A 22,079-nucleotide genomic window follows, 5' to 3' on the forward strand; every position below is an offset into this window, starting at 1 on the left:
GACTTCAGAAGTTGGCAGCGTGGTTCAGGCTGAACGTTTTGCATGTGTGTGACACACAGTATTCATGTTGTAGGAACGTGGGACTTGAAAGGAATAAACTGTGTGTGCCATGTCACTGACGGATTACAGGTCAGCAATAAATTTGTGAAGAATATTGTGGGTGAAAGGACGCTGCAGTATGGGCAATATCAGCCACATGCTACAGCTGAGTTAGAAGGTTTTTATCAGCTGTGAAGCTAGACACAGCACAGTGACTTTATTCAAATTGCGGGGAGCCAATGTGTCTTTTGTGCTGTTATGCAAAGGTGTCATACCACATATTCACTTTCTGTATGCCACTCATAGAGACATTACACACCATAGTAAGTTTCTTGGGGTATCTCGTACCTGTATCACCCTGTCGTCTGTTGGCAGCGCACCTCTTTGTGTACACATTATTGCGATGTCTCAAACTGTTTCGTGTGTTTTCTAGATCTCTCAACTTAAGGTTGTGAGCGAGAGTATGTAACTTGTAAGTAATCCCCAAAGCCAGTTTAACAATGAAAGCTCTTTGCACAAAAGTAATTTCAAGTGGGGGAAAAAAAAACCACCTTTTGTGAGATACGAAGTTTGGAAACCAGGTACATTACACTACAATGGAAGACGTTAATAATAAAAGTTACTTATATGATGCATGGTACCAAGTATGTGTGTTTAGAACAAATGTCTGCTTGCCACACAGAAAGAGAACATTATCCATCTGTTACCTGGATGAAGCATGCCCTTAAAGCGAGAGACATCCTCTGTACCCCATGTTAAAGGTTCTGACGGCAGAGGAGATGCTTGAGTGCGAGCCTGACCCCGAGCACTCGAACGGCCCCGGCTGCTTCCTCCACGAGCTCTGCCTCGTTTTCGTGTTGTATTTCGTTGATTTTTTTCTGTTTCAGCAACAAGAAAAGAGCGCTTTCTCATTTAAGGATTTACAATAGGTACAGAATTACAAAAAGAATTTCAATTATCTCATAATTTAATTTAATACACAATGACCCATCATTTAAAAAAATATATCCAGGTCTGAATGCTGTACTGAGAAGAAAATTTTCTTGAGAAAAATTGTAAGGAGACAAAATGGCTGGCCAGTATTTTTCCTTAGTAGGCAGACCACAAAGTCCAGCCAATACACACACAAGAGTAGAAAAACCAACCATAGCGTTTCGAACTGTTAGTCTCCAAAAATTATGAAAGAATTTTTTTAACTGCTAAAAGACACATATAAAAGAAGAAATAATTATCGTAAGTTCCAGAACACAATAGCTCTGAAAGTCAGGACAGATTTTTTCTACTTTTACCTATGTCTATCAAGGAAGTGCTGACCGCATGCTCTTCCCTTTGAAGCAGGCACATGCTGATCCCTTATAAAAACCAAAGAAATGAGGTGGTCAAGGGAAACCAGCTGTGTCATATAATTACTTGAGACTAAATCAGTGGTTGGAGAAACCCCCAATAAACTAATCTTAAACAGAACTGAGGGAGCAACAAATTGTACCAGATTCTTTTCTGGTTAAAAATATAATTTTCTCCCCAGGGGACAATATACTACCCTCTGGGAGAAAGAACTTTTTTTTTCTGTGATAAGTGACAATACAATTTTCATCAAAGATGTAAAACTTTTCAATCCCTTGAATTGTAAAAGTTTTATTCACTGGTGTATAGCTTACCGGCACTCAGGGAAGTGAAACCAAGCAAAAACAATTCATTTTGGAAAGATCTTTCATGCGTGGCAACATGTACACTGTGTATTTTCATATTATGACAGTATAAACATGGATTACACTAAATACAGCACAATAGCTTCCAAAACACTGAAACCAAGATTGCATTGCATGATGCACATTTTGTCAGCCTATCATAGTTCATGTCAACGTGATCTCACTAGGCAATAGCAACATAACTGTTATGTAGTATGAACCTACAAATATGAAAATTTAATGGTTTAAATTAATATACATACAGTATAGCTAAAGGAAAAGCTAAGCTTTCATGTATAATACTGATTGTTAAATAGTTTTTGCTGTCCCACCCCCTTAAAGGGTGTGGTTAAGCATGATCCTAGCAGCGCAAATTAAATTGCAGAACTAAATATTGCTAACAAGCACAATTATAAATTTCACTGTTGCACTGTGAACATTTCGTGGGTTACCTGGCTGAATACATGTTCCATCAAGCACTTTGACTTTTCCACAGAAAAGCCAGTTACATGTGAAACAGCTCAAGAACTCCCCCCTCCCTCTCTCTCTCTCTCTCTCTCTCTCTCTGCCTTTCCCGGATGAAAAAGTTTCGGGTTTTTTCTAAATTTCCTGGGGCATATACACCCTGGCCGAGTCATCAACAGGCACAAAAAAAGGGCAAAGAAAACTTGCTAGTTTTCAGTGTAATTCTTTCTCAAGCTAGACTACACATACACACACATATATTTATTTATTCATTTATTGCCAGACTAGTATCAGGCCATTGCTCATCATCAGCAGCATCTTATATACTGGTCTCTTAGCATATTCCAAAGATTTTGCCAGTAACAGTCATGAACATTACAGTTTTAATTAGTATACAAATTTTGGACATTATGCAATTGTCTTTGTTGATGTGCTTAATACCTCTAACAAGTACATACGCAATACTAGACTAACAATAAATAAATGAAGTAATCCTTATTGGGTACATACTTCCAACACTTCCATTTACTTGCTCTTACTCTGAAACACAGTATACGTCACCATAAATTAATGTAACACTTCTCCAACTTTATGCTTAAGTCAGTGAGTGCACAGAGCTGATAAACAGTTGTCTGATCACTGCAACATCTAACTGTGCAATGTGTTATAAATTAATGGGTACACTACACCTACTGACTTGTTCCGCACCCACGAGAATCATCTCATTTTCTGGCCTATGGAATGAAAACTGAATCGAATATAGTCTAACCTAATCTAAGACCAACATATCTGCATCCAGCAAAAGCCAGCAGAAGTTAAAAAACAATCTGACGCAAGTAACAAATAATGAATGGTAATATTTAAAAGGGCGCTCGAAAAGAAATGAGCCAGGGACATAATTACAGAAACCAGTACCTGTATGTCAGAAGTATTGACCCTGGCTATTGAGACATTTGTCCCACTGTAACACAAGGTAGTGAATGGATGTCTCATAAAATTCTCGGGGTTGCAATGTTAACCAGTTCCGCACATACAGCTGGATGTCATCGTCTGAGGTGAGTCATTTGCCCCTTAGAGCCTTTTTAAGGGGACCAAAAATGCTGTAATCACAAGGAGAGAGGTCCGGACCATATGGAGGGTAGCCGAGAAACCACCACTTGAAATTCTGCAGGAGTGGCACGACTGTTTTGGCCGTATGAAGCTTTATATTGAGCAGAATGACCCTACAGGTGAGACTGCCTGGTCATTTTGATTTGATCGCTTGCGAAGGGTGTTCAAGGTTTGCGAATAACACCGGGCATTCACTGTTGTCCCACGCTGCAGGAAGGGAATCAGAAGGAATGAATTTTTCATCCCCTTAAAAAGGCTCTGAGGGACAAACGATTCACCTCGGGCGACAATGTCCAGCTGTACATGCAGAACTGGTTAACATCGCAGCCCCGGAAATTTTATGAGACAGCCATTCACCACCTTGTGTCACAGTGGGACAAGTGTCTCAACAGCCAGGGTCAATACTTCTAACACACAGGTACTGGTTTCGGTAACTAAGCATCCGGCTCGTTTCTTTTTGAACATCCCTTATACATTGCCACAAGAAAACATACAGGTACTGGTTTTGGTAACTATGCCTCCGGCTCATTTTTTTTAGAATACCCATTATACATTGCCACAAGGAAAAAAAATACTTATAACAATAATTTTATGAAGCATTACACTTGAAGGTAATGGGCAGATTGATCATAATTAGGGCAAATAAAATGGAACACTTCAAGGAAGGGCACACTTCCCCTCCCCCACTATAAATGTTACTCTTTTATGTTAGGTCTCTTTTATGTTAGGCAAATTCTTCTCTTTGTCAGTGTTCAAACAACTTTTATTGTTAGCTAGTTCAACTACAAGCACATACATGTTGTAATACAGTAAATATACTAACCTGAAGTGAGAGGTGTGGTGACAGTGCCAACAGTCTCTTTGGTATCTACGCCCTCTTTCTTGAGATCATCTGCAGTGTCAGTTGTTTTATTTGAAGTGGAAGGTGGTGCAGTTGTTCGCAATCTATGGCCAGCAAACATTGCCGATGGAACTGGTAACTGTTCAGGACCAATTTTCCGAATAGCAGAAGCCACTAAGTCTAGGTTCAATACTTCCACACCAGTGCGCAGTCGTTTGCCTATGAGTGAAAATGTACAAGAATCATTATTTCTTAATGCTGTGTCTAAACACTCAAACTAAAAAAGTATGAATCTATTACACACAATACAACTTTTAAAACAAGTACCAGTAATAGAAAACAAGATGAACTTTTTTAACCACAGTTCCCATAAGCTAACAAAAGGTCAACACTTTCACAGGTACTCTATAATAACCTGCATTTAAGTAAAGATAAGAACCATTCATCAATTCTGTTTCTATGTATATCATGCATATTAGGCCCAAGCACATGTGTATATCCAGATTAACAAAAGACTATACAACAGTACAGCATGTCATACACAAGCAAATGAACTGTATTTACAGTCTGGTTGGATTTATAACTAAGAAACAAACATTAGGAATGCTGCTTACTTGCATTTGATAGTGCCAAATGAGCAGCACTGGTCAATGAGGAGGATGAACTGCTTGATGTTGTTGATGCACGCAATGCCAGTGGAAAAGGACCGACACTACAAAAACACAGAAAATCAACCATAAAAATCAAAATTATTTGATGTTACAGAATCTGATTGAACATTCTTCTTTAAATACATTTATGTTAGAAGGAAAATTTAACAATATGAGAAATAAGAAATGTTGGAAGAATTCAATATGCTTACACTGACTCATTTAAGTACAAAAAATTCCATTCTTTTGTTTTGTACTGTATGAAAGAAGTGGTGCACAATTTCATACAATTATCACCCTATGAGCCTAAGGAGGGACTTGGAACAGTGTATTCAACACAGACACGATGCATATTCAGTAACTGTTACCTTTACTCCTTAATTATTTACAAACTTATAAGATGATCATAAACACCACAATAAGGGGAATGATGGCTTTCTTGTGTACTATCCTGGAAGTTTGTTTACATTCATCCATACTGACACAACCACTATAAAAGCTCTCGGTGACAGAGAAAGGCTGCAGTCTAAGTCCTGGAAACAACGTACTATCACTAAATACAATCCAAAGCAAAAAGGAAAGATGTGTTTGAAGTCTTTCTTCCACTGCCAGTGATTCCACACTGCAGAGATGGGCATTTAGCCTCAAATGCATACTTCCGTAGACTATTAAATATTCTTTGCACTCTGCCCATCCCCCTCCCCTCTTTAGTCATCTCTCCTGTGCCAACCTCTTCATCTCATTCAAGTAGCACTTGCACCCTACATTCTCAGTTACTTGCTGGGCATATTCCAGTCTCTGTGTTCCTCCATAGTTTTTACCCTCTATAGCTCCCTCTAATATCACGGAAGTTATTCCATGATGTTGTAACACATGTCCTACCACCCTGTCCCTTTTTCTTGTCAGTGTTTTGCATATATACCTTTCATCACCGATTTTGCGGAGAATCTCCTCACTCCTCCCCTTATCAGCCCACTAATTTTTAACATTCTTCTCTAGCACCACATCTCAAATACTTTGATTCTCTTCTGTTCCAGTTTTCCCACAGTCTGTGTTTCACTAGCTACAATGCTATGCTCCAAACAAACATTCTCAGAAATTTCTTGCTGAAATTAAGGCCTATGTTTGATACTAGTAGACTTTTCTTGCCCAGGACTGCCCTTCTTGCCAGTGCTAGTCTGCTTTTTACACCCCCTTGGTCCATCCGTCATGGGTAATTTTGCTGCCTGGGCAGCAGAAAAACTTATCTAATTTGTGATCATCAATCCTGTTGCTAAGTTTCTTGCTGTTCTCGTTTCTACTACTACTCATTACTTTCATCTTACTTCAATTTGCTCTCAATCCATACTCTGTTCATTCCATTCAGCAGATTCTGTAATTCTTTTTCACTTTCACTAAGAGTAGCAATGTCCTCTGTAAATCTTATCAATGATATCATTCCACCTTGAATTTTGATTCCACTCTTCAAACTTTTTTTATTTACATCATTGCTTCTACAATCCTGATGGAACAGCAGGGGCGAAAGTCCATCTTACTTTTACGCCCTTTTTAATCCTCCCTGTATGTAACTGTATTTCCGACATAATTTTTCTTTTCCTCATGATCTTCAAAATTTGTAACAGATTTGTCCTCACACGTGACCAGCCAAATACTGATTGAATCTGCACTGTTATGGTCCATTACTGCTTCCAGCTCCTCTCCTGCATCCAATGTTCCTTCTGATTCAGGGCTCAGATACACAATACACTTTAGCTGCCCAAAACCAATATCCCTTCTGATTCAGGGCTCAGATACACAATACACTTTTGCTGCCCAAAACATGGCCATCTTAGTAATACCACAGTTGAAATTCATTTCTTTACTGAAGTGATCAATGCGCAACACATCAGTTTTTCAGTTTACAAAATTATTACACCCAGGAGAGCTAGTACTTGAATACAACACAAAAAAAAGTCCAAACAATTTTCGAGACCTATTACAAGAAGACACAAAGCACCTTTCTAAAAATGTAATACACGGTCTCTATCTGTAGTTTAGCTGCATAACTACAAAACAGGCAAAGAAGTGGGATTAATTTCTATAGCTGAACAGTCAATGCTAAGACTTTTCACACATGGTGGTCCAAATTTGACATCAAATTATGTAGTCTTCCCTACCCTTTTCTTTTAGCTAAGTAACTTGGTGATCACAATACCGTTACACATGTTTGCACTATACAACATGAAAAGGCAATTATGACAACATACAGTTAATTTCCAATATATATCCTTGATGTTTCGGATAGAAATCAAATTATGATATTTAAAATACCCAGTACAAAGAAACACAATGAAATCTAGAAATTAATTAAATGCTGTTCTTGTTGATGATAATTATGCCTATGAGAGCATATCAAAATGAAATACTAAAGGAGAAAATAGTAAGGAAAATTTGGAAGAATGAAAATAATTTAAGAGTAAAGGAGATCAGTCACCGAATAGCAAAAGCATTAGGTTGTTGACAGGTCCACACAAAAAAATTATGAAAACTTTGCTATCTTTTGAAAGACAACCTAATCTTTGACAACCTAGAGTGGTAAAAGCCGTTGCCTACATGGACAGGAATCAGAATACAAGCAGTACATTGTCCTCAAGGTCCATATATACAGGATACCAATGGATTCCAAAACAGCAACAAATCAGCTACACAACAGTCATTATTCAGTGTTTTCCAGAGATGCTGGTCAAGACTCAATGAAGTGGCAAATACATGCTTTTACTTGGATAGCAAAGCCTGGGAATGGTTTGAGAACAATGAAGAGAAGCGCAATAGCTGAGATAAATTCCAGGTTGAACAGAAGAAAACATTTGCTGGCAATCAGCAGCTTAGTGGAAGCATTATAACTGAAGAACAGGGCTCAATGACAGGTGAAAATGCAAAAACATGCAGAATGTTTTGGCTCTAAGCCATATTGTGAATCTGAATACGACACAAGTTAACAAAATCTCACACTTACTGAAATAAGTTCCAGATAACATGTACCAAGCTCTTCTCATAAAGGACGTCTCAACTGACAGTCTTTATGTGGTGGCAATGCATCAAGGAAATTCAACAGAAAAGATATTGATGAAAGTAATATGACTTAGTTCCAAAAGTGGTCCCTATGGCAGTTGGGGAACACGAACCACAACCTTGCCTCTCTCATATAATAGGTAGTAGGAGAACAGGTACAGTGTTTCATGGCAGCCAGAACTATCAGACCGAGTTGGCAAGATACAGCAGCCATAAATATAGACCCCAAACGTCAGGAGGTAATACAGAATCTTGATGAAGAAGTGTATCAATCCATAGCACCAGTCTCTGCCACCAACCAAACACACCTGGATGAATGGACTAAGGCAACTTGGACTTAAACTGTTAATGTCAAACAACAGCCCAGAATCTGATCAATGCAGGTACAACCAGCTCCTCTGCCAAGTATAATGCCTCAAAGAAGAACAAACATTTGAGGACAGGGGATAAAATGCTGGCACGTTTCCACTGGAGCACCTTAGACACATTGTACACCCCTCCAGAGAACGGAAAGGAGTTTTTAACCACTACACCAACAGATATCAATCATCACAACAGTTATATTCATGCCAGACAACTGCAGACTACTATAACTGAACTGTGGGACAAAGCCCATGGCAGTACCCTAGAAAGGGTCACTTTCCAACACACTGTAGCCATTCCCCATTACTGTAAAGATGTAGCAACTGCTTGCCTAGCCATTGAATTCAGGTGAACTAAGTAAAGCGACCTCCTATAAAAGTGAGGCCAGGCCACCATAGATGAAAATCCTGAAAGGATGACAGTCACCAAGGTGTCAGGAAATCTCACTGACATCATCACCAATGTCCAATCTGTCCAAGTGCTAGTTGACTCAGGGGCTTCCTTTTCCATAATTTCGAGTGACTAATGACCTCAGCAGTTGAGTCCCATAGTGCTCAGAGGCATTTGAACCATAATTTCGAATTATTATCACCAACAGCTAATAATGATTATGTTCTCTGATATGAAAGTGATTGTGCTGAAAGTTGCAAATGGGAAATGTGTCCATATGACAGAAATATGTAATCTAAGAATGGCTACCAATGACAGAACACGTCCCTTTGAATTTGTTGTTTTAACAGAATGTAGTCATAATGTTATTCTTTGGTGGGACTTCTTGCAGGCATCACAAGCAGTCACAGACTGTGGAAGACCAGAGATCCACATTGACAGAGCTATTCCAATGAGTATATATAACACCCACTGCTCTGGTGGCTGGTTGCAGTTGAAGATGTTGATATCCCACTGTCATCAGTGAAGCAAGCTGTAGTCAACAATCAAGATTATATATTAAACTGTGAAACTTTTGTTGACTGCAAAACACTATTCAGGCTCGTAAGATAAACCTACAAGCCAGTGATGATGATTAGCATTGTTAAGTGGCCAAGGAGAGCTTTAAACCTCTATCTGTTATGAGCAGCCACAACTCTTCTCTAATGCTGCGAGTGTAAGAACAGCTGAAACACTCCACGAAGGGCTGCTTAGTGCCATCGACAAAGAAGTTTGCTCCACTACCACTTAGACAATGAGGGAGAGGAAGCTACTATTGAACTGCAGAAGCTAATATCAAACTGCCAACAGGATCTGGCCCGACCAAGGGACATTGGTGAGAGTTAGCCATTCAGTGCCAACTTTTGGATCCTTTAAATCCTGGAAAGAAGAAAAGACAGAGCATGTTGTCAACACTGGGGATCATCCACCAATTAGCTAGCACTCATATAGGGTATCGTCGGCTGAATGACAGATAAGGGAGGATGCTGCAAGGTGGTATTGCTGAACATTCAGAGTGTCCTTGACCTCCGTCAGTGTTCCTTGTGAAGAAGAAGGTTGGCACATGGCATTTCTGCATTGACTAAACAAAATCATGCAGAAAGATGTCTACCCATTGCAGTGCACTGGTTACACCACAGACTGCCTGAAAGTAGCAAAGTACTTCTCCACTATGGACATGCACACTGGCCACTGGCAAATCAAGGTTGATGAGGCTGACCCAGAAGTGACAGTGTTCATTGTTCCCAATGGCCTCTGTGAGTTCAAAGTTACGACATTTGGACTATGTAATGCATCAGCCACCTTCAAATGTATGATGGAGAATCTGTTTTGACACTGTCATTTTAAAATACATTTGAACAGCATCAAAGCCACCTGACAAACAAGTTGAAGTGTATTCAGATTGCAGGCCTCTGCCTGACTGGGGGAAAAAAAGTCTCTAATGCTCAAGAAATAAAAATCTTGGGACCTCTAGTGAATGGCAGTGGAGTCTGTCTCAATCCAGAGAAAATAAGAGCAGTCACACATTTTCCGATTCCTTGGCACATTTGTGATGTACAATGTTTTCTCAAAATGTGCTCATACTACTGGCGATTGAAAAGCGATTCTGTAACCAACGCACATCCCTTCAAAGAACTACTGCAGTGAAATGCCAAATTTTCCAGGTACGATATGCAAAAAAGATCTTTGTTTTTAAGGAGGCACGAAGATCTTCTCCACTGCTAGTACTGTATGACAAGAATACCAAGACAGAACACCGGCACTAACCATTTTGGGATTGGTACAGTTCTAGCATAAATTCAGGTATGTGCAGAAATGATGATGGCTGACATCTATTATTATTTGAATTTATCTCACAAGAAGATCATGAAATCTTTCTTTTATAAGTTGCAAAAATATATCAAGAGGACCAGGAATAAACTCATCGCAATTGAGAGGAATGGTCATCTAAATTAGACAATATCTCTGAGTTCCGCATTGAATTATCAGCAAAGACCGCATGTAATATTTTCTCTTCTACTCATACTTGTATCTAATTACTTTCTTTCTTGAGAGAGAGAGAGAGAGAGAGAGAGAGAGAGAGAGAGAGAGAGCTTCAGCTTGTGTGGCTGCATTTCATACATATATCTATTACAAACTTATCTACATCACGAAACCCAATAAAGTGTTGGACTTCGAAAGTAAATAAACTATGCATGCATTTTGTAGAATAGTGGATACAAGCAATGGCTGTTAAGAATGAAAAAAAGTTAACGTCGTTGAGCAAGCCCACAAAAGCTTACACTAGTACAATTACAGTGGCCATATTCAACTTTAATGTTTCAATATAGTAAATTATAGGAAATGACATAAAGAAGATTGAACGAATATTTTCAATCATTATCACTGTATTTCAATTAGAAATAGACACTTAACATTTATCAGAACAAAGGCAGCAATCACAATGGTAATCGTAAATACAAACAGAAGAAAATGGAATAGAATGAACAAGTCATTATTGTGAATAATTATATATACTGAAACATTAAACAAAACGGGAGCACTAGCTCCTTACTGTACGCTTACAAACATAAAACATAAGACTGTAGAATACAGTTATTTCCATCATATACATAGAATTACTTTGAGAAATGAGAATCTTTCTTAAATTACTAAGCAGTTCATAAAAAGCTGCCATAATAGCATGCAACAGATGGACACTTCCAGAATTCTAGTCAAAAACAGCTGCCAACGTGAGTGACAAAGAAGTTTTGTGGTGTTGCGAAACAGCTTAAATCACATAATACAGACAAGTCTTCCAGTACAGACTAAATACCAATTATATTCCTTTCAGAGCATGCTGATATAACAGCTCCATACTTAGCAATCATACACAACCCTTCATTCGACAGAATCCATACTTAAAGACAGGAAAAGGTGTGCAGGTCATACCAATACTCAAGAAAGGAAATAGAAGTAATCCGCTAAATAACAGGTCCATATCACAGACATCGATTAGCAGTAGGATTTTGGAACATATGTTCAAATATTATGAATTACCTTGCAGAAAAGTGTCTATTGACACACAGTCAGCACAGGCACAGAAAATATCATTCTTGTGCAAAACAACCAGTTCTTAATTCTCATAAAGTAATGAGTGATATCGACAGGAATCTCAAATTGACCCATGTTTCTACATTTTCAGACAGCTTTTGACACAGCTCCTCACGAACAGCTCCTAATCACTCCGTATTCCTATGAACTATCATCTCAGTTTGCAATTACATTCACAATTTTCTGCCAGAAAAGTAACAGTTTGTAGTAACTGACATAAACTCATTGGGTAAAACATCAGTGATATCTGGCATTCCCAAGAAATTGTCATAGGCCCTATGTTGCTTCAATCTATAAAAATGATTTAGGAGACAATCTGAGCAGCCATCTTGGTTTGTTGACAGATGACGCTGTCATTTAGAATCTAGTGAAGTCATCAGAAGATCAAAACCAATTGGAAAATGATTTGGACAAAATATCTGTATGGTGCAAAAAGTAGCAACTGATCCTATATAATGAAAAGTGTGGGGTGTACAATGAATAGTTATTATTAAGTATTGTAACAGCCTCAGTTCTTCTTCCGAGGCAGGGGCATGGAGGTGAGGGCTAATGTGCTGTACTGCCAGTGCTGATGTGGTGTCAGTACTGATGATGTGGTGTTTGCCAGATGACTAATCAGCTTTTTCCAATCAGATTGGGTGAGTTTTATCTACAGCGGACCTCGGTGGCGCCTTGCTCTGTTACTGGCCTTGGCACATCACATCAATCTTGGAGAGACTGAAGTCCATCCCCCTATGAAGGACCTCTGTATCACTTCTTTTCAATAAATCACTTATACCTTCATTTTATTACCCTAAATTCTCAGCCTATCCTGTTGCTCACACTCCTAGCTTGTTCATTTTGTATACTGGTGTGCAGAAGTGGGATCCAACAAGTAACTTCTTAGCCTGTTCACAGCTACTAAAAGACATGGTGCTGTGGCTCTATGCTTTCAACATCCTCTGATTTCACTATGTCACACTCACCAAGGTATGCAATGCGAAGAGTAAGCAGTTCTCATTTTTGCGCAGCTGGGTGTCATTCAACGTGGTAATCTACTGCTATCGATTCAAATTGGCCGGCTATAACACTGCATACAGGGGTGCCCATGCCCATGCACTTGGCAGATGGGGTATCTGACCACCTGCATAGATGCATGCCTGCCTGTTTGTTGTAGGACACGGTCATGGGTTGGTTCCTGCTCTCGCCACATTTTGATCATGCTTCGTTAGCCAGCTGTGCTCTGTAAGGACATCATCATCATCATCATCATCATCATCATCATCGATTGCTGAAGATGTTGACTGTTAATGTTGAACTGTTATTATTCTGGGCCTCCTCGATGATTGATGAGCCAGAAAACAGAATAAGAATACCCACGAATATGTTCAAAATGTAGCTTCATTTAGAGCTTAATAGCATCACTAGATGCAGCCTGGCTCAACCCACTTTCAATGAAGCAACCTTTGGCCAACATTAATTGTTTATCATTATTGATTTGTTGATTTTGTTAACTGAAGTGTGGCACTTTATGGTTTATTTTACTACTTTATTCTTAGTGTAAAAGTTGGAGAAATTTTAAGAATGAAGGTTAAGACTGCCATATCTGCAGCCAGCAGACAAGAATGATTATCAAGAGGTAAAAGAAACAAAGTTTATTTCCTGCAAGTAAACACAAGACCCTTTCCATCGGTGGTGAGCTTACAATAACTGTGCTGAAGGTCGAATTAAATATTTTCTGGCTAAATACAGGGTGTTTCAAAAAGGACTTTACAAAATTAAAAATCCATATAAATTTATTGAAAGAAGATATAGAACTGTGTTTAGTGTTATTTTGCAGGGAAACACCAAGTTTTTTTACCAATGGAAGCAATTCCATTGGTTATACTGCACATATCCCATTGGAAGCCAATTTCTTTCTAAATTCGCTGTAGCATTGCTGGTATAACTTGCTCAGTGGCAGCATAAATTCTTGCTCAAGTTCAGGTAGAGAAGCAGGAACAGGAGGTACAAACATGATATCCTTGATGAATCTCCATAAAAAAAATATCGAGTGGTGTCAGGTCTGGGGAATGTGGGAGCCATGCAATTGGCATATCACAGCCAATCCATTGACCTGGAAAGCGGTCAATGAGAAAATCCCAGCCGTCAGCCAGGTAGTAGGATGATGCACCATCTTGCATGAAGTAAACATTTCGTTCTTGGTCATCCTCATCGATCTGTGGTGTCAAAAATTGCTGTAACCTATCCAGGTATACTATCCTGTTGATGGTTCTCTTGCAGAAAAAAAAGGAGCCGTACACTTTGTTCTTGCTCAATGCACAATAAACGTTCAGTTTAGGGCTATCCCGAACAGATTACAATGTTTGATGTGGATTTTGACTGCCCCAAATTTGTGTAACCTTGCCATTTAAGTGAAAAGTCAACTCATCCAAAAAGATCATTCTGTCCAAGAAATGTTCATCCTCATTTAATCGATTTAACATATCCACACAGAACTTCTTGCGAGCTATTTTATAAATGTCTTTTATTGCTTTTACGATCATCAATCTGTATGGTTTCAAATGCAAAAGATTTCTCAACACACACAAACAGTCATATGTGGGATTTGCAGTTCGCGAGATACATGCTGGGTTGATTTCGAGGGCTGTTGACTGTGAGTGGTCTCACTCGCTCAATACCGTCATCAGATGTGCTTGAACGACCTGATAATTTCTGATGTCTTAATGAGCACCCTGTTTTTACAAAATATTTATGCCACTCATAAATTGTAGGCATACTATAAAAATCTTTAGCGTACTTGGTACGGAAATTACACTGAACAGTTGTCGCCGACTTCAATTTTCCAAACCAAAACATACAACTAGCACGCTCGGATCCAGTGAAGGCAGCCATCTTTAACGCAACTGCCGCTAGTGTTCCTTATGGTGTGATTCGGCACTAGTGAACTACGCATGACAAAACTTGATGTATTTCCCTACAAACTGACACTACAATCACCATTGTAGGTACTATGAATTAATTTATATGAATTGTCAAACGTGTAAAGTCCTCTCGAAACACTCTTTATATATACGTGGTGTGTGTTTTTTCAGAAATGTCCAAAAGAACAGAAACAATTTTTGATACAGCAACTATTATGAATTAAGACACACAGAGTGATACACACTGGCTGCACGCGGACACTGATTGAAATCACTTGGGAAAGTTGAAAATTTGTGCCGAACTGGGAGTCAAACCCAGATCTCCTGCTTACTAGGCACATACTCTGAAAACTGAGCCATCCAGACACAGTGGTCACTGCAACTGCATGGACCAACATAGCACATTTCTCGACAGATCCACATTCTCAACTTACTTACACACTACTAATGTAGTGGCCTTGCCTATTATCCTCATTACTTTTGGCATTTTGCTGATTCCTTTAAGAGTTCGGCTGTGGTGAGCTACTGCATGTCAGAAAGAACAGATGCACACCACACTCAAACTCTAGTGGGAGTGGGTGAAATGCATCGAGTAATGTGGATAATGGGTAAAGGGCACTGGACTAGTAGTGTGTGGATAAGCTGAGGGTTTGGATCTGACAGGAGGCATGCTAGGAGAGTCGGTGCAGTTGCAAAGTTGCAATGACCACTGTGTCTGGATGGCTCAGTGGTCAGAGCATCTGCCTAGTTAGCAGGAGACCCGGGGTTCGACTCCTGGTCCAGCACAAATTTTCAACTTTCCCCAATGATTTCAATCAATGACCGTTCGCAGCCAATGCCTGCCATTTTTTGTGTCTTCTGGTCAAATGCCCAGACAACAAAATAACTCTGTGCAGAAGGCCAATTCTATTAAGAACAATAGTTATTACATTGACTTATTAGTTCTGGTGAAAGGCTAGTATTGAAAACTACTGAAACGAACAGAAACTAGGCTGTCAGGTGTCAACGTAATCCAAAATAATGACAAGTAGGTCAATTACTGTTTCTGGAGTTAAACACCAATCACTGATAGTCAAGGTCCACAATGGCCAAGATTATTTAGAGTTCATTGTAACCACCAACAGGCTGGCCCCTTCTTGGTCAAGGACCTGCCTGACAGAGCAGTGGTGCAGATGGCTGGTGGGTGTAGGAGCTTGGGCAAGATGTATTAAAGACAAAGAACAGTTAGGACTAGAGTTCACAGTAAATATGTATGTAGCCAAAGTACTTCAGTTTTCTACAGAATTATTAACAGTAATTCTGTTGTGAATAAGGCAAATATGGATCAATTAGATCAACAGCACTAGCAAATTGCTGTGCTCATATAAAAGCAACAATTGAAGGAAAGTTTAATTCAGGCAGTTGCAGACGCAGCAGTATCTCATGGGGATGTAAAAATGCAAACCTATCTCTCTGTAGCAATTGATTCAAATCCATCACCTGTGGCAATGGCAGTTAATCCAGTAGTAGGTGTTTCCTTGAGTGATTTTATATGATCTTTTTCAGGAAAATGAAATGAAAATGTGCACACATTTCTTCAAAATATTAAAGGTACAGGTCATACATGTGCATGATTGCATGTGTTTCAACTGAATATTAAACAATGGAAAATCCAGGACAGAATAATTACAATATTATGAAAATGGTATACTGCTACTCACCATACAATGGTGATGTTGAGTCACAGACAGACACAACAAAACAACTGCTAGCAACCTTTTCATTTCATTATGCCTGTCTAAAACTCAACATCTCCACTATATGGTGAGCAGCAAAAACTTAACATCTCCACTATATGGTGAGCAGCAAAAACTCAACATCTCCACTATATGGTGAGCAGCAACCTATCCTTTTCAAAATACTGTCAACTGAATATTATTCAACTTAAATTGTCTGGTGATGCCAGCATTGAGTCAGTAGATTCACTTTGAAAGGCTTTCTCTTTTGCAACATTTGTGTGCGGATTAGTAGAACATTTCACAGACATAAAAAGTGTTAGTTTTTATCAGGATAAGTTACACACATTGAACAAAATCCTGCTGAAGATTTTGAATCACTTGCAGACAGATTCCATGTGGTTTCTTGCCAGACATATATGTCAACAGAATGCCAAGAATGTTAATGATATCTTACTTCGTGAGGCAGTGGCCTGCTCAACTGACGTCTTTTGTGAAGAGAGATTGACCTCAGAATAGAGGATAAAATCTAGTACAAGTCCTTTACCTTACAAGAAGCATTACAGCTCGATCTATTACGGAAGGAGGCAAACCAATTTTTAACAACTGCAAGAAATGGGACTGAAGCGTGCCATGTTTTCAAAACCAGCATCCAGTATAATCGCTGCCTATGATCAAGATACTGTCCACACGAATGCCAAGTGCCGCATTTTGTGCATTGCAGAGAAGTAGTACATATGCAACAGGCATGCTCTAAGCTACAATACCAGTGAAATAGGAACTTCGTGAGTATTAGAGATAGCCACAGAGGAAATAACAGAGGCCAAAATTTGAGAAACGAGTCAGGTGACGGAGTATTCTCCGCCCCAGGCTCTCACTGAGTTTGGTTAATCTGGTGAGGAGCCAAGGATTTGAAAAGGTGGAAAATGTGAAGTCGATCAGAAAATTTGATGATAAAAACGCGAAGATACTTTTTGATACCAGAGTGCAGGTGGGTTTATTATTCACCCCGCTTAGCAACGAGCATACCTTGCGGTGGCCTTGCTGACGTCCGTGTGGAATGCAAAGTGAAATAATAATCTCTGTAGCCTTGTGGGAGATTAAATGCTGACTGATAAGGAAAATTTGCACTTACAGTGGAAGTCATGGGAAAAATCCAGAATCTGATGAGCACCTAGGGAGTGATTTCCTGTGCTGTATTCGCGATGCTGCTGGCTTTAGTTTGCGTACTGTTGACCAAGAATTCCTATTTGGCAGTGACAGTACTGTAAACGCATCTGAGAAGACAGGAAAGGGTCCATCCTACTATTCTCAGAAGACTGATTCACTTCAGCGCTTAAGTCAACTGAATGCAAAACACTTCATGGTGGAATGGGAAGGAGTCTCTGGGCAAAGTTTGAATCTTAATTCCCCATGCACTCAGTTATTCTGGTACATCCGACCTCCAAGAACCAGTCATTGGTGAGTTTCAAGTGTATGTGAAAAGAAGTATAGATCAACCAGTTGTACTGAAAGAAGAAATATTTTTCTTTGTTAGTACTGACAATTTTGGCAGGACAGATATCATGATACTCAAGGGAACAATTTTAGCAAGTACACAAGAGTTACTGAAAATGAAATGTGGGATAGGTTGATGCATCTGCCTGAGAAGGATAGAAGTTTGTTGTATTCAGTACATGAGGAGTTTATGACAGTTTTTGAAGAACAGAGGGATCTGCTTGCTACCAGTTTGACACACCATGAGAGTCCCACCAGACGTGCTAGACCAATCAGTCAAAAACCATATAGAATTCCACATTACTAGCAACCTGTGGTTGAACAAAGCATTAAAAACAGTTGGAAGCAGGGATAATAAAACAGTTGTGCGGTTCCTGGTCTTCGCCTGTTGTCATCATCCCAAAACGGACACCAAGATGGATAAAAAGCTTACTGAAATGAGCTGACATGCAAGCTTTGAATAAAGTAACAATTCTCATATCACTTCCCAAGAATAGATGATGTATTGGACCATTTAGGCAATTGCCAATATTTCACAATACTAGACATGCATTTTGGCTATCACCAAATACCCCTCATCCCTTCATATTGTGAGAAAACTGTATCTGTCATACCATCAGCGCACTATCCATGCCTGAGGATGCTTTTTGGATTAAAAAATGCACCTGTGGCATTCCAAACAGTTTGTGGATTTATTGCTGATGAGACTGAAACCTTCAGTGTGCCTAGTGTAACCACATGACATTATTGGGTTTTCCAATTTCCTAGAGGAACATGCACAATGAATAAGAGACCTACTTTCACATACACGAAATGCTTATCTCCGTCTGAAACTGGAGAGCTGCAAATATTCAGAGCCACGGGTTAATTATTTGGGCCACATAATTTTGGCTGATGGGGTTCAACCTGGTCCACGATTAACTGATGCAACAAAAGACATCTCTTTCCCCCATAACATGAAAGAATTACAGTCCTTTCTGGGTTTGGCAAACTATTTCTATTATTTTGTGCAGAATACATCACTATTGCCAAACCTCTTAGCAAATTGTTAAAGAAAGGAGTACTATTTATATGGACCACTGAGTGTGAAACAGCAATGGTTATGTTGAAAGGAATCCTAACATAAACACCTCTTTATGTCCCTTAGTTGAGCGAGTAATTATTAATCAGTAAGGTAAAGCCAGGGCAGTTCCATCAAAATGTTGACACCTTCATTAAATCGAAAAATTCAGTGTATACTTGCTGACAAAGTCCTGATTGCTGAGCCAGAGAAAGAACAGCACAAGGATGAAGAATGCAAGAAATCTGCAGCATTCTCAGACTTCAAGGTTGTTGATAAAATCCTTAATCGTAAAACACCCCAAGGCAAATTGGCTGATTATTCTGAAAACCATTAGAGAAAGTCACACGACACATGACAGTATACAAGCACGCTACAATCGTAAGAAGGCAATAACTTACAATTGGCCTCACAGTTCTGGTGGCCTACTTATAAAACGGACATCAAAAGTTATGTAAGATCTTGCTTCCCGTGTGCACAAAGGACACGACATGTAAAACCAAAAATTATATTTCAGACTCTTAGACATCACTATGCATTTGAAATTATTGCCCTTGATGTCATGAGACCATTCCCAATTTCACCTCAAAATATCAAATATGTTTTATCATTTACTGATCACTTATCCTCATTTCTTAATTATGGTGCCTCTGGCAGACACGACTGCGTAAACGGTCGCCAAAGCTTTCATGACATCTTATTTTACTGTACTGAAGAGCTAAAGCCATTATAACAGATCACAGCAGTAACTTATCATCATCTCTTTTCACGTACGTTTACAAATTATTAAAAATCAAGAAATGGCGAACTACCCTCTTCCAGCCAAAAAGTAACGGCTGTGTAGAGCATGTCCATAAGTCTATTTGCTGTCGTATTATGTGGGTCAAAGTTGTACAGACTGAGACAGATTGTTCCAGTTCATCTTGTCTTTGTATAATGTGAAAGAGCATAAATCAATCAGATGCACTCAAGGTGGTATACAGATGAAAAAATCCATTCACCATTCAAACTAGACAAGTTGTCACCAGGTATTGATGCTCCAGTGGTAAAACACCTGTTCCAATGGTTGAGAGCTGTTTTGATACAGGTAGAGAAAAATCAATGCAATTGCTGTCTTTAGGCACAGTACCAAGTCAAAAGAATGTGACAGTTCCCGATTATTTTATCAGCCTGAGCAAACTGGGGAAGGTCTAAAAAGTTCACACCTCTCTGGGATTACTGCTGCCAGACTGAGTAGTCGTGGTGCACTTTGATTGGCTGCAACTTTACCAGAGATGACACGGCAGTCACGGACAGAAATTGGCCAACACAGCGCTTCAGATCCGTCGGGCCAGCCATGCATACCAAACCAGCATCCTAGTAGGCAGTGTACGGTTAAAGCGTCAGTACAGCCTACAGTTGACACCTTCCAGTCAGGTTCATAGTAAGGACTGAACGGCTACCAGGTGCGCAGTAAACAGATTAAGACAGTTATCGATAGCTGCCAGAAGTGCTACCATATCTAATTTACAGTATAACCCCTCTTTTATGTTCCCAGAATTAACGTTTTCCCACCGTTTATGACTTTTTTTATAATTCCCATAATGTTAATTTGCACCCGATTTTGCGTCAACATATTTATAATTTTCCTGCGATTTACGCATTACGAAGAAATGTTTCTGGAGGTAAAAATGACCCTTGCAGGATGCTGACCATCTAGTAGTGTTTACAAATATTACGTGGTTAAGTTTCTTGACACCAGGGCACACTACTCGGCTGATCTGATCCAGTAAACATGTAAAACGTGGAACAATTCATGGCTTATCTCCCGCTGCTCCAAGCACTACTTGGCTTATGGGAGAAACCAGGTTCATTCGAATACAGATTCATATCCAATCACAACCATTTCCAAACTTTCTGTAATGCGCAAATGCAGTTTCGTGATTGTTGTGGTCATCATGACATATTTGTTGAACCATATTTAGCATGTTTCAGCATTTGGCCACTTGTGGCGCTAGTTGACACCATCATTCACTTTGCGACTTGCGTTGAGCAAATATTTTTCGTTTAAACAAAGCGCCCGTTACATATTTTTTTCCTGCTGAGCTAAAAGTGTTTTGAGAATTTATTCTCGTTGTCGAGTGTATTTACGTATGTATTTTTTGTGACGTTACATAAACAATGTGACTGATAGTTTTGTGTGTGTGTGGTTCTCCACATAACTGAGAAGGAACAGTACCCGATAACCTCAAAAAGACGACTACAGTGCAAGGGACACAGAATAACACATATTCAAACACCACACAAAACACGTATGTACATATTTGGACCTGACAATGAGAAAAAAATTCTTGAAACACGTCGTGCTAAGCATAAAAAAAAATGTAGGTAGTACAGTATTCCATTATTTAAATAATGAATGACAGCTGCAAGCTTTCAAAAACATCGATTATGACGTATGAAATTGAGTCAAATGTTCCTACTTCCCAGACAGTTTTCAGTTCCAGTTACATCAGCGGTTTTTATTATATAATCAACTTCTATTAGATAATAAACAAGTCCCTGACAAGTCTATTGATGTCTGTTATGTACTTATATCATATGTAAAGTGCGAAAATACAAAGGGGTATCCTACGTAACTTTTACAGATTATAATGTTATTTCCCACATTTTACACCATGTTTCTGAAGTTTCTTAAAAAGTGTAAAAGTGAGGTTTCACTGTATTTAATTAATGATTAATATATTATTTTTAAATTAATGATTAATATATACACGATTAAAATGATGTGTTGTTCACTTTGACCATAGTTTTCACGTGCACTGAATGAAAAATTACAAATGGGGTGGACAGCCATCTCAATGATAAAGTTAAGTTATAATCTGTTAACAGAAGTAACCTGTCATGAGGAGGAGGATGATACGGCAGCTTTTTGTGTTCTTGTGATTTCTTCATATCTTCCGAGACAAAGACTTGTGTAACACAATATCTTCTGGGTATCCATTACTTTCCTTTCCCTCAGGAAAGTACATACATATCCATGGGACTTCATGATGATCTAGAATCATGTGCTACTTGGAGTCAAACTCTTGACTCATCATCATCATCATCATCATCATCATCCATTATAACCAGCTAATTTCTCCCCGCTGCAGTGTGATCTTGACAAAAGTTTGAGTCTCGGTCCGGCACACAG

General features: G+C 39.1%; 1 protein-coding gene and 1 non-coding gene across 4 annotated transcripts in view; one reads left to right on the plus strand and one right to left on the minus strand.

The window, feature by feature from the left end:
* The window catches only part of LOC126259193 (TP53-binding protein 1-like), a 359,964-nt gene that overhangs the window by 139,025 nt on the left and 198,860 nt on the right, over window positions 1-22,079 (minus strand). For all 3 annotated transcript variants that reach the window (XM_049955782.1, XM_049955783.1, XM_049955781.1), the window contains 3 exons: window positions 4,758-4,855; window positions 4,126-4,362; window positions 747-917 (listed from right to left, as the gene is read on the minus strand). In XM_049955782.1, coding sequence (XP_049811739.1) covers window positions 747-917; window positions 4,126-4,362; window positions 4,758-4,855 — 506 coding nt within the window. The remainder of the gene's footprint in view (window positions 1-746; window positions 918-4,125; window positions 4,363-4,757; window positions 4,856-22,079) is intronic.
* Trnat-agu (transfer RNA threonine (anticodon AGU)) lies at window positions 15,346-15,419 on the plus strand. The gene has a single exon. It is a non-coding gene; the product is annotated as a tRNA-Thr (tRNA).

The sequence above is a fragment of the Schistocerca nitens genome, chromosome 5 (assembly GCF_023898315.1).
Source record: "Schistocerca nitens isolate TAMUIC-IGC-003100 chromosome 5, iqSchNite1.1, whole genome shotgun sequence".
Classification (NCBI taxonomy): domain Eukaryota; kingdom Metazoa; phylum Arthropoda; class Insecta; order Orthoptera; family Acrididae; genus Schistocerca; species Schistocerca nitens.